This window comes from Cyprinodon tularosa, unplaced genomic scaffold, assembly GCF_016077235.1.
Source record: "Cyprinodon tularosa strain WSP-4 unplaced genomic scaffold, ASM1607723v1 ctg422, whole genome shotgun sequence".
NCBI classification, from domain to species: domain Eukaryota; kingdom Metazoa; phylum Chordata; class Actinopteri; order Cyprinodontiformes; family Cyprinodontidae; genus Cyprinodon; species Cyprinodon tularosa.
Genome location: NW_024039144.1, coordinates 988,011 through 1,002,500, shown reverse-complemented (window position 1 = coordinate 1,002,500; position 14,490 = coordinate 988,011). Strand labels below are relative to the sequence as shown.

Below are 14,490 nucleotides of genomic sequence, written 5' to 3'. Positions count from 1 at the left end.
TGACCATGTCAATCCCTTTATGACCACAATGTACCCAACTTCTGATGGCTACTTTCAGCAGGATAATGCGCCATGTCATAAAGCTGGAATCATCTCAGACTGGTTTCTTGAACATGACAATGAGTTCACTGTACTCAAATGGCCTCCACAGTCACCAGATCTCAATCCAATAGAGCATCTTTGGGATGTGGTGGAACGGGAGATTCGCATCATGGATGTGCAGCCGACAAATCTGCGGCAACTGTGTGATGCCATCATGTCAATATGGACCAAACTCCCTGAGGAATGCTTCCAGCACCTTGTTGAATCTATGCCAACAAGAATTGAGGCAGTTCTGAAGGCAAAAGGGGGTCCAACCCGTTACTAGCATGGGGTACCTAATAAAGTGGCCGGTGAGTGTAATTTAGAATAATCTGTTTAAAAAATAATAATTTTTGTCTTTATTTTTAGTTGCTGCAGAGAAAACAGCAAAAAATTCAAGCAAAACTAGTTTGAGTTGTTTAAAAGATGCAGAAAAAGAAAAGTTTGAAACCGAGCATCCACCCAGGTCTGATTAGACTTTTAAACACAACCTGGCAGAACAAAATTCATTTTTATTTATTCAGCTACAAACACACAAAATCCTCTCTGAAGCTATTTTCTTCAAAGTAGCCTCGAACAAATTCCCTCTAATAAGTACTCCACAGTCCCACTGAAAAATCCCTCTAACAATAGTGAAAATAATGCTTTTAAACATCCTGTAAACCAAAAAATGGAGCATTAACATCATTATCCAGGTGTAACATGGTGGTTTTCAGTAAACGTGTTTGAGGAAGAGCTTTTTCTCCCGTAGTTCATCCATCTGTGAACAATATTCACGCTGCAGCTGAACAACAGAATCTGTCCAGCAGGTTAATTATGAATAGCTCTGACTCCATGTGGCTGAATGTTGTGTTGAAAATAAACACACCTATCAGCCTCAGACTCAGATCTATCAATCTATCCCACCTGCCAGCTGCTGTTGTCTATTTGTTCCCACCAGGGTTATTTTCCTCCAATCTACCTCAGGTCTGTGTTGATATTCTCTGCCGTCTCTGACTTGCTTCCCACCAGCCTGCGCTCTCATTACACAACAAAACCTCGGCTTCTCATATCTACATCTTCTTATTTATTCCTCCCCCTCTCTGTTTTAATCTTTTGCCCCATCTCCGTGTTCTTCCAGCCTCCCTTTTCTTTTTTATTTACTTTCCTTTTCTCCCTCACCTCCACCTCTTCACTGCTTCGCCCTTGTCTAATCTTTTCCTCCACCGACAGCGTGAAGCACGAGCAGCTGATGTATCAACATGGGAGGCACTCCGGTGCCACCGTGTTTGCTTCTGTCATCCTTAATCCAATTAGTCAGACTGGGGAAGGCTCAGATACACGAGGGGGTGGAGAGGGCGCATGTAAGTATCACCAAAAATGCTTTAAGGAACCTTTGATTAGCAGGAGGAAAGTGTGAAATCTTCAGAAGAAAACAAAAACTAACAAAAGAGTCACAGAGTTATTTTAATGCCACAACTGGCCCTCCTTAGAAATTGGTTGGGACACTAAGGTGGGGGCGGATGGACCTACAGTTACTCCACCCAAACGCTTTCATTAGGTTTTTGTATTTTCCAAAAAATGAGTTAAAAAACATTAATGTATAAAAAAAATGGAAAAATGATCTAGAAATAAGTAAAAATGTCTTAAATGAAGTGTATTTACCCTTATTTTGAGCGGGTAAATTAGATAGTTTGCCAATGGGATGAGTATTTTCACTATTAGTATAAGATAATTAGATAATATGCACTGGAAAAAAAGACAACGCAATTGTTTTTTCTTATTTTAAATTTAAATTGTCTCGTTCCATTGGCGAAATGTCTGATTTTCCTCCTCAATTCAAGAAAAAAATGCAATTATTCTAAGAAAAAATGACTTCTGTAGATCACAATTTTTTGCAGTGTAGAAGTACAATTTCAATTCCATCCACACTGCAAAAACAATCTAGAAATAAGTAAATATTTCTTAAATTAAGTGTATTTACCCTTAATTTGAGTAGGTAAGTAAGAGGATTTGCCAATGGAATGAGTATTTTTACTCTTAAAATAAGATAATTAGATAAAATTCACTTGAAATAAGACAATGCAATTGTTTTTTTCTCATTTCCAATGTAAATTGTCTTGTTCCATTGGCAAAGTGTCTCACTTACCTCCTTAATTCAAGAAAAAATGCACTGATTTTAAGAAAAATTTACTTATTAAGATTGAAAATTTTTGCAGTGCATCCACACTGGAAAAAATCTAAATCTAGATACTCATCAGTCATTTTTTCTTACAATAAGTGCATTTATTCTTGCATTGAGGAGGTAAACAAGACATTTTGCCAACGGAACAAGACAATTTACACTTAAAATAAGAAAAACACAATTGCATTGTCTTATTTCAAGTGCACATTATCTAGTTTTCCTATTTTAAGAGTAAAAATAAAAATTCCATTGGCAAACTACCTAATTTACCTACTCAAATTAAGGGTAAATACACTTAATTTAAGAAATTTTTTACTTATTTCTAGATTGTTTTTCCATCAATCCAGAAAAAAATATGGATATGCTGCAATTTAAATATAGCATAGCATATTTTTTTCTTGGAGATATATTTTATTGCATGTTTCACTAGTAAAGAAGATCACAACATTTAAACTACGTTTTCTCAAGCTGTTTGCATTTTAATACTAACTCGTATAACTTATAGGCTGTTGCCCTTTTTAGCTGAAAAAGCTTAGCATGTTTAACAACAAATTTTTCGGTGGCATCTCTAATTTTTTTAACTAATCAGTCTCCTACTGTATTACTTAAACATCTAAGTAGCTCCCGTTAACATCCACCTCATTTAGGGAAATTCTCGCCCATTTTGCCTACCCAAATGGAAAAGCAAATAACTTAGGAATGACTCGGGTCGCAAAGTGACCCGAGTCATTCCTAAGTTATTTTCGTTTCCATCATCATCATCATCATCATCATCATCATCATCATCATCATAATGAGCTGGGAGGTTTTAAACCTTGCGATTTCGTGGTACAGTTTGAGCTGCGTGCAACGATTGGAAATATCGCACAGTGTATGCCCGGCTTAATATTTTAATAAGGCTGGAGCCATGGATGTCTCCTCATCTGTATTTGTGTATGATGTAATGATGTGATGATGTTGCATGTATGAAGAATAAAATCAACAACATAATTTGTCCTAAAAGCCTCTTTCCCACTGAAAATATTTGGCTAACGTTTGTTTTTTAAACATGGATCGACCCGCTAACAATCGTCATTTAGCTCCCTTCCCGCTGGCATAAAAAGCTGGTCTAACCCCACGCTTGCAGCTGCATGTCTGGTGACACCATCACACTGGTATAGCGTTGATGATGTCATCAGTGCGACAGAAATCAGGGTAGTAAACAATGGAGAGCAGCATGTAAGGAATCCAGGGCGTAGTCAGTGTGCTTTATTACTTCGCTCTATCATCTGTCTGAACTCCTTTCACCAGAGCTGCTCCGTTTTTATCGAATGTAAACAGAGTTGTTTCTGCTTGTTAGATCAAAGGCAACTAGCACGGTGTGTAGCGTTCAATATCACGTAATTTAGCGGGTCAACCCGACTCGTGTTCCTACAGCATGCCGATCAGAGCCGAGGCGTTTTTAACGTGGCTCGCTTGCCGAGTCATTTGGTCCAAGTAGACACGCGTCACTGAACTGTTCCCACTGCCACTAAAAGCCCATTGTTCCCGAGTTTAAACAGTTTTTTTTCAGTTAGTTGCAAAGGGGTAGCCTCGTGAGACCATCCTGATCTCGCGAGCTTTCAAGATTTCACTCGCTAATCAGTCTGGAGACTCTCCGTTAAAGAAAATTTTGAGCCGTTCACCAAACGAACGTCCAATCAGCGTTGGCTTTGAGGCGGGTTGAGGCGTGACGCAACGAGAAGCGTGACAGTTCAGTCTAAAGAACATGGCGGCTTCAGCCGATGAAACTAGCGTTAGCGTGGCTATCGAGCAAGTTTTATCGGAATTACAGAGTATTTCTTCACTGAAAGAAGAGCAAAACACTGCTCTGGAGGCTTTTCTCAGAGGAAAAGATGTTTTTGCTCTTCTCCCGACTGGTTTCGGCAAGATTTGCCTAGCTTGTGGTTGTGTTTTCGTCGTCGCTCTGTTAGTGCGTCATATACTTCGTTGATCTGATTGGTTTATTTGGCCCGTCTATCACCAACATAGGACAATCAGCTAACCAGTATTTTCGCCCCTTCCCAAAATTACTTCTACGGAAGGTTTCCAGATGGATATGCGGAGCAAATCCATCTGGCAGAGTCAGGTTAGGAAAGGGGTATAAGGGTCCTTAATACATTGTGATACTGCAGGATATGATTACCATACAATAAGGATCCCATATTCTATACAGCTGTTTTAATGGCTGAATGAGTCCCTTCACATTTGACTTAACTGATTAAGATCACTCTGAAAGATCCCTGGAAAAACTGCTTCCTATGAAGGAAGATTATTCTAGTTAGGTCAACTTTTTCCATATGATGCATACAAGTAAACTCATGTTTCGCAAAACAGCAAGTGATATATCCAGGTCATATCACACTGGATTCAACTCCCTAGACATGAATTAGGTATATCATTGTGGTGTTGCAGCTATAAAAAGAAGCTTGATATCATACGGTGGAGCATATTCGCTTCTCCAAGAACCAAAATGACCACATCCAGATTTAATGTTCATAAATATGTCATGCTTCGTTCCTGGTCTGCAGGGAGATTGACTCATGCTTGGAAGTCTCCTCACATAAATTTCTCACAACTCATCCAGCCCAGACATCAGCATATGAAAATGAAGCTCACTCCCTGAACACAAATAGCTGCATCCTGAAACAGTTCTGTAATGGCCTGCAATTTCAAAATGCACGCTCAGCTTTTGCCCTATGCATAAATTTACGTCCAAAACTACTTGGTGTGATATTCATGAAGGGATTTTAAATTTCAAGAAAAATATGCTCTGTGAATAGGTCCTCTCTGCTTTTTATAATGTCCTGCGGAAGAGTAAACACCTGCAGTCAGGGTCTGTAATCTCAAGTCCTTGTATCACCATGGCGATTTAGACCAGCTTATGCCTGACGCACAAAAAATCTGGCAAAAATGCTGGCATACGTTTGATAAGTTATGGGTACGTTTTGCATAAGTTATGAGCACGCTGAAACACGCTGGCACATGTCGACATATGTACGTCACCTATGACCTCGGCCTATGCCAGCGTTTGCTCCTATGTCGGCCATAAGTTCCAGGTCAGTTATCTGATCGTTGACATACATAAAGTGTAAGTTACTCATAATTCGTGGCGTCTAGCTTATCCTAAACCTCTGAGTAACTTATCCAGAACTTCTCTCCAACATATCAGCGTATCTCACGTGTTCCAGACGAGCGCTGAACGTGTTTCTAACTTCCAGCTACTGTATAATGGCGTATTGGCAGCGTTTTGGTATAAAGGGGGTTCACAGGAGGAAACCGTCAGTTCTCCTCCAGACTTCATCCCCATCATAGGGTGAGCCAGAAGGTGAGTGTGATGGATCCTCCCTGCGTTCACGCCCACCACCAACACACTTTCTAGAAGACATGATGCTGAATCTGCTGCCACCAAAAACCTTCTTTCTTTCTTCGTCTTTTTATTTATCAATTTTTTTGGCGGGCGGTAAACATCAGCTAGGTTAATACCGGGATCTAATAAATCTTTTTATGCAGACCGGGTGCCTCCGGACACAATGCTGCTCCCCTCACTGGCTTGTGAAATTTGATGGGCGTTACGCTGCCGTGCGTTATGCAGAAGTTAGGCTGTCATTGGACATAAGTTCTGGACTCGTTATGAATACTCTTTGTAAACACCCAGAATTGAAAAATTACATAGAAAGTTCAGCATATGCCAGAGTTTTAGGACATTCTGGGATGTCAGACAAACACTGGCTAAATCAGCAAGGTGTGGTAGGGTCCTAAAGGGTGCAGCACACTGGACCTTCAGGACTGGAATTATTTGTCATCTTCAAGCCACTTTTATCTTTTGGGGGATTTAATCTGATACAGCAACTCAAAGGGATGTAGAGTCAAGAATTGGAATTATCTGTGATATGATTTTCCTTCCACTTATCAAACAAAAAATAATCCATTACTTTGTGTTTGCCACCTGCATAAATGCCGAACATAACACAATTAAGTTTTTGATTTTAAATACTTACATTCAAAATTTCCCCACTTTCCATTAATGGGCCCTTAGCTGGTCCTTGTCTGGTCCAATACAATGCTTTTTAAACATAAATCTTTGTACTAAAATATTCTTTCTCTCATGAGTTGTGGTATTAAGATCTAAAGAGAAGCGTCATCTCCTGGTCAGACCCTGTCATTCAGTGAAAGGGAGGAGTCAGATTAAATAAAATATGCACGCCTGGGAGAAGGCCAGTGGCTGGAAGTTGAAGATTTAAATACATTTAAAATATTTTGAAATATATGATTGTGTATTTTTTCGGTGTGCAAGATAAATATTCAATCTTTAATGATTAGTAAAGCATCATTCCATTTTATATTGGATTGGTGACGCATGTCCACCGGAGGGCACAAAAATCTTTGCCCATAGACTCTTGTTAAAAGGTGTACATGCGCAGTAGCTCCTCGGCAAAAGTGTATTTGCTCACCACCTCCCGCCACAGCGCACCTTTTTTTTGGGTGATTGAAAGGTTGCGTGGCAGAGTTGGAGACGCATGAGAGAGAAATTGTGCAAGAAGGGTCTTTTTTCCAGCACCTGGTTTAGCTCCAAGGCTAGGCTAACTGCATGCAGCGAGGCTAAGGCTTTATTCTGCTTTCCCTGCCTCCTTTTTCAAACATCAGGATCTGAGCCAGCATGGATAAAGACAGCTAGGACTGATTTAAAACACTTTTTAGAAAAGACAAAGAAGAATGAACAATCTGGGATTCACATAGAAAATAATAGAATATAGTCTACTTTTTCTAGATGTTTTCTCATTTGTTTTAGGTTTTTAAATATTAAAATATATATAACTGACTAATAGCTTTTTTTTAGGTTTTTGACACAATATTGGACCATGAAAAACACAGATTTACCTTCACAAAGCCTCAGAAGGGCAAGATTTATGTACAAAAAGTAAACCTGTTCATGAAATTACGTTTTTGCTTTGATAAGGTGTTTTTATAATGTTTTTGTTGTTGTTGTTGTTGGCATGCATATAAATATACTGGTGCAATAACTTAGTACATGTTTGATTGTTTTTTCGTATACGTCTATTTTGAATTTATAGCCCCCCCCCCTTGGAGAAAACTCCACCAGCCGCCACTGTGCCAATCATGGATGTTCCCTTACCTGTAGTACTCTATATGTGCAGTCTGATTGGCCACAGTTGCCAGGTCCATTTTAGCCTGGTCCAGGTTGGGCAGCCCCAGCAGCTGTTTGATCACGTTGTCGGCCATCTGCTGCATGAACTGCAGCGTTTGCACGTAGTCTCCTCTCATGGCGAAGATCTCATCCAACCTTGCCAGGTGCTGGTGCAGACCGGTTCTCATGTTGCTCATCGTTCCCGTTACCTGATGGAGAGACGACACTCAATTTTCTGCACAAAACGGGATAAAGTGTTTCTTAAATATTTGGTAAAGTTTAATAAGATCTTGTGGTTTTAGTTCTTGCTTCAAATGAATTGATCTGCTGCACATTGTTTCCTTCCAGGGAGGATAAAAGTCTAAATATAGACTTTTTCTGTTGTGGCAATGCACTCATGCAGGCAATGAATAGCTGCCCTTGTGAGGTCATTCCCTAGTTACACTCCAAAGAGCCGTCGGGATAAAGTTAAGGGAGTTTGAGCTGGGCTTTTTTTTTCAAGATGCCTCAGTGAGTGCTTTTAATTTTAAAAATCATTCAAATTAATTTAAATATATATATATATATATATATATATATATATATATATATATATATATATATATATATATATATATATATATATCTTTACTAAGGTGCTCTTTGCATTATTACGCTTCTACAACAGCATCCCAGAGAATATCAAATAAATGGGTAATTTCCGAAAATTGAACATATTCATAAGCCTTAATAGAAATATCCAAGAAGAACCAAAGCACAATTATCTTAGAAACTTTTTTTTTTTGCCAGCTTTTATTGTCATTACACTGTCACAAGTACAGAGCAACAAAATCAACTCTCTGCATTTAACCCATCGCCTTAGGGAACAGTGGCAGTCGGGCTCAAACTCAGAACCTCTGGATTCCAAGCTCTATGCCCTCACCACTTGGCCACCACTCCCCCAGGATGCAATGTATATTTTCTGTCACTATAAGCTTGGCAGGTAATTGTGAATAGACAATGTCAAGCTACGATCATGAATGTTGCTCTGTGTGTGAGTGGACGAGGCGCACAATGTGGGAGAGACGTAACACCTAGCGTAGGTGTCGAGTTTAAATACATGGCTTTTTTGAGAGAGCTTGGAGGTAAATGGTTGGATTGAGCCAGTCATTGTTAACGAACGAGGTATTTTGTGTATAATCTGTAATCCTACAGCATGGATCCGTTCCATGAGGGCAGAATGTGATGTCCTGAAAACAATGCGGGCTACATTAATAATTGGCAATTCTTTTGGTGCAGCTCTTCTTTCTAAGAATCTGGCCAAATTTATTAGTCCTCCAAAACCCTGACCACCCAGGGTGCAGACCAGGAAGCAGAGTGGTGGTTCAACACACATCTCTGCAGCTTCTCTACTGTTACCCACTCTTTACTCCATCCAGACAGTGTCTTGCCCACGACAGAAATCTAACAAATTAGCAAAGATCCCCAAAGGAGTAAATGATGATAATCTAATAACAATAAAAATAACTTCAATTGGGAAAAAAGTTAAAACATTTAAATTTGGTCTATTTAACATCAAAAAGTCTGCTAGTTAATGAGTTGATTTGTGATAATCACAATGATTTATGTTGCCTTACAGAAACCTGGCTGCAGCAAGAGGATTATGTGAGCATAAATGAGGCAACTCCTTTAAGCTATTTAAAATTTCACATCCCCAGAAGTTCTGGGTGAGGAGGAGGAGTAGCAACAATCTTTCAGTCTGACTTACTGATTACTCCCAAAACAGTTAATACTTACAACTCTTTTGAACATTTAACCCTTAGTTTCCCTCATCCAAATTGCAGAGCAAGAAAACCTCTTCTTTTTGTAACTTTGTATCGTCCACCAGGTCCTTACTCTGAATTTTTAGATGAGTTTTCAGAGTTACTTTCTGATTTGGTATTAAATACTGACAGGGTCATCATAGTGGGAGATTTTAACATCCATGCTGACATTGAAGGCGATAGCTTAAGAGCAGCCTTTAATGCTATCTTAGACACTATTGGCTTTGTTCAAATGACAGTATTTCCTTACAACCCTGTCCTTTTTGACCCCTTTTTAATAACTTTCAGGATTACTTTATAAGAATTCTCCTCCCCCAAAAGTAGGTTCCACCTTAGCAGATCATTATCAGATAGTGTAGTTATTAATTTCTGTTTCACATTCTCTCTAATCTGTGTCGCTGAGCAGTGTTGCAGAGTGCAAAAGCTTAGTTTTTTTCCCCTTCACATGTTGATGATTTTGTTGATGGGGTTGCCAGATCTCTGCATACTGCCTTAGATAATGCAGCCCCTTTGAAAATGAAAAAAAAAAAAAACGTTAAAAATAGAAAGCTGGCTCCTTGCTTTAATGCAGAGCTGTGCACTTGAAGCAAAATGCTAGGAAACTGGAGAGAAAACCTAGCCTACCTAGTCTGGAAAAGTTGTTTACTGCTGTATAAGAGGACCCTTTGTAAAACAAGAGTGGCATTGATAGAAGAAAATAAGGATAATTCTAGGTATATTTTCAATGCAGTCGCCAAACTCACCCAGAGCCATAGCTCTGTTGAACCGTCCATTCCACCTGCTCTTAGCAGTTAGATTTTATGCGATTCTTTATAGATAAGCCTCTAATTGAACCCTATTTCTAAAATTTTGAATAGAAAAAAATTCCTGAATGGGAAGAGAAATGTCTTCAAACATGGAAAAAAAAGCCCAGTGGATTGTTATTTTTGTTACTTTTTTGGAAAGAATTTATTGGGAAGAATGACACTTTTATAATCTAAAAAAAAAACATCCCACATTTGGGTTAAGATGCTAAAGGCTTTGTTCTGAGGGATTTGTTCATAAGAAATAGTCATTCACTGAGACATTCTGCTTTCTGACAATTAAAAAGTGTGTGAAAAGCCTCCATTGAGCTGCGGATGGAAATGTATGTTGGGTTTATGTTTGTTAGGGACATGCTTTGCTGAAGCTGAGGCAAGGAGAGGTTGGTGGGAAGCAATTAGCTGGATTTCTAATCAAAAGGACCAAACTTGGTAAAAGTGTAGTTAAAAAAAACGCTAAAAGATTAGAACTCTGAAAGAAAAAGAAGTAATTTAAAGCACAATGACTAACACATTTCGACAAATACATTTTCAGAAATGCTTATTCATTTTGGTCTCTAATATTTCTCCTTTTTGATAAATGCAATTCCTAAAGAGACCAGTTAAACATTTGTTTCTCAAAGTATTGAAATCAATTGAATCAAAAATTTTATTTTGATAAAAAAAAGAGGTAAAAAATATGTCAACATCACTGAGCTCAGGTGCACTACTATCCAAGCTGCGATGTTTGTATAGAGATAATTATATTCTGTAGGTTTTGTTGTTTCCATTAGGAGTAAATGTGCAGAAATGTCATCCAATCAATCCTGCACCAAAGTAAAGCAGAGTTTAAGGACTCCCTGCTGGTATTTTAATTGGCTTTAAGGAACATTACGCTTTCCAGAGGTGGGTGGTAACCAGAGTTTCATAAGTATTTATGTTCATTACTCCAGTAGAGGTATACATGGATAAACTTCAGCTTTTTTACTTCAGTAAAAGTGTAAAAGTCCCATTTTTAAAAGTAATGCAGGAAAACATTTTAATGACCGAAGCTTTACTGCACTACTCTATTAAAGGAAAATTTTTCTACAATTCTGGATGATAACTTCCTTAGACTTCATTTTCTTAGTTTTATAACTAATGGTAACAGCGTCACATTTAACTTTGCGTCATTTTGAAAAACTATTTATTTTGGTATGTGGTGAGCAACAAGTTGGCGCAGCACAAAGAAACCACAAAGAAATAAGTTGTCTGGATTAAATTTATTATTTTGATTTTTTTTTTTAAATGCCAACAGGCCATAATGAAAATGAAACAAACCTAACGAGTCTATTTTCAAAATGTAAGGAATAAAAAGAAGAGATAGTTAAAAAAATATATAAAGAGAAGAAGTAAAAAGTTGTCTAAGAAAATTATTATTCCAGTAAAGTATAGATAGACAAATTTTTTCTTAAAGTCGTAGGGAAGCGGCTGTTCCAACCGTTGCATTTCCAAATTCTCCAGAGTGGTGCCCGATTTTACACGAGTGAATAAAGTGAATGTGATTGGTCGTTTATCAAGGGGGCGGGATTGTTCTGGCAGAAGGTTCGCAAGCAAGTTTGGTTGTGGCCGGTTTGTCGGAAGCATCTTGCTAACCAGTTAGCAACTTAGTGCTAGCAGGTTCCCAATGGGAAATTCCATTGGGACCAAGTAGCACTAAATTGGTGACTTAGAAACGACGCTGTCAAGGAACGCTATGGACAGCGGAAACATGCAAGAGGAGGAGAGTTTAGTGTCGGAGGTCGTGGATTAGTCTCCTCAGTCATCCATTTTTTATTTAGAGGAGGAAAGCGGGGATGAAGATGTTGTGGAAGAGGACGCCAGGGCGGCAGAAGCTTTGTTTGGTGTAGAAGGCTTCCAGCCGTACATGTTTGAGCCCTTGCCTCGCAACGCTGCCAGTTCTGTTAGCTCTACGCCTGCCGAAGACACAGACGTCCATCCCCGTGAACACTGGGACGCAACTCAATGGGAAAGGAAAGGATTCTGATTTCAACCGTTGCATATATTAGCTGCGACATATGAATCAAGATGCTATGACTGAAAACATTTGATTGATGGATGGCCATTGATATATGTATATTGACCCAATAAGACACAGAATTTTGATTAAACCTACTTGAATAGAAATTTCACTTCATGCAGCTCTCCTAATATATTTGAATCCCTTGCCCTGTTTTTTTTTTATTTTTATCCTTTTCTGAGCCCCCATGGAAACAGTCTGGCCCCCTCCTGGCCCCTGGAACTTTCGGTCTGGAACCGCCACTGTATATCGAATCACACATGCCAATAATCCCCGCTAGTCACTGGATGCCCTTCCTGCCGTTATCCTAATGTTTAGCTCCTCCCACTGTCTCTCCATCAAATTCTCTTTCTACCACAGAGAGCTAATAAGTGCATCTATACTCTAGACACAAAAATATTTCTGATGCAAAAGCAAACACAAAATAATGTAAATATGTTACACTGATTAAAATTCAATATGACATTGTTTAATATTCTAGGTTTCTTCACTCACTGCAGCCTTTTAGCCAGTGATTAGCATCTAGCATGCAGAGCATGAGGAAATAATGGACACTTTAAATGCATTTGTTTGTAAACTTATATAATTTATCCTCTGAAAGTAATTGGAATGGATAAATAAAGCATCTTATTCCAGCTGAGGCCTAAACAGGGGCTAAAATCAGGTCAAGTTTGATTAATAATGATGCAGCACAAGAGGAAATTAATTTCAGACATTTAAAAACAAGAATAAAACTTTATTCCTGGTTCAGCTTCTAGCTTTGGCCACTGAGTCATGCGAACCGATAAATAAAAAGACAGACCAAAGTGCAGCTGCGATCATGTTCAAGGTTGTAGTGCTCTGTAGTTTATTTGAACACTCCCTGATACTTCCTCTCCCGGGAGACTGGGGAGATGAAAATTGCAGATGCAGAACCGAAAGCATGTATCTGATCCTTGCTGCTTGTGTGAGAATGAGAATTTTATCGAAAACGCTTGGGGAATTGGCCGCTCCGACTAATCTCCACTCTCTGTCTGGGTCTAATCCTCCCCGTGGAAGTCATAAGCACCGATCTAAATGGTGGGATCCTTAGCCGTGTTTTTATCTTGCTCTGATGTTTTTAGGCCAGGGAGAAGCTCTCCGTGCTTGACATTTTTTCACTGGAAAAAAATCGAAAACTTGATAAGTAATTATTTCTTAAAATAACTGTATTGAACTTCCGGGTATGACCGCAAGGTAGAAGGTCGCGTTCGACGCTGCTCCTGACAAAAATCCTGAAAATTCCCTTTTAAAAATCACTGAACGCTACAACCAAGGTAACTGAGTTTGATTTTGGTGACATTATGCCAGGCCCTGGAAGAATGAGTAAAGATAAGTCAAAAACAACTATGCAATCCAAGCTGACGAACTTCGGACCGCAAAACGTGGAGCTTAGCTCAAACGAGGCTAGCAAAAAAGTTAGCAAGGAGCCGAGCAGCAATAAGGGCGTTGATGAAGAGCTAGCAGATAACAGCGGCGAAATGAATAACTCACTCGGCGACAAGGCAGATATACTTGGAGCAATTAGTAGCTTAAAGTCTGAGTTTTCTGGAAGATTTGATGGTGTTATGACGGCCATAGAAGCAGTGAGGAAAGAAGTGGGTGAATGTGCGAAACGTTTGACGCATGCAGAGGAACGTTTGTCTACAATAGAAGACGAACAACTGTCGCTAATTAACAAAGTTAAGAGCTTGGAAGAAACGAAGAAGCTAATGGAGGAAAAGATAGTCGACATGGAAATGAGATCCCGCCTCAACAACCTTAGATTGGTGAATCTCCCCGAGGGCGCAGAAGGCTCCGATGCCTGTGGATTTTTAGAAAGCTGGTTACCAGAAGTGTTGGAGATACCTGCTCTGAGAAGTCCGCTGATTCTGGAAAGAGCTCACCGCGTTGGACCGAAAAGAAACGCAGAAGCACCCCCAAGAACCGTAATTATGAGATTCCTTAATTATAATCAAAAGGATCTGATATTCAAAGCAAGCAAAATAAAGACGGATATTCTCTACAAGAACCATCGAGTGAGATTCTACAACGACGTCGCTACGGAGATACACAAGCAGCGCAAGCAATACGATGGAGTCCGCAAGCGCCTTCGCGAACTCGGACTGAGACACGGCATCATCCCTCCGGCTAAACTGGTGCTAACATACCAAGGGGAAACTTTCAAGTTTAACACACCAGCAGAGGTCCAAACGTTCGTCGATCGGATTCAGAAGAGACAGATAAGTGCATCGGAGTGACTGAATAATGCAGCACTGGTGGAATGTAGCGTTGATGCGTCTCTGCTAAATATACCTTTTTGTTAGAACATCACTATGTTGCATGGTATAACGTGAAGTTGCGCTCGTTATTATTCTGTTGTTTTTTTTATATATATATACCTTATACTTCTAGATTCAATGTTCTGTTATGATGTTCTA

The 14,490-nt window shown here is 39.3% G+C and overlaps 1 protein-coding gene across 2 annotated transcripts in view; it reads right to left on the bottom strand.

Annotated features, from left to right (window-relative positions):
• The window catches only part of ttyh2 (tweety family member 2), a 153,274-nt gene that overhangs the window by 60,800 nt on the left and 77,984 nt on the right, over window positions 1–14,490 (bottom strand). For both annotated transcript variants that reach the window (XM_038299282.1, XM_038299283.1), the window contains exon 4: window positions 7,401–7,621. In XM_038299282.1, the coding sequence (XP_038155210.1) occupies window positions 7,401–7,621 (221 nt within the window). The remainder of the gene's footprint in view (window positions 1–7,400; window positions 7,622–14,490) is intronic.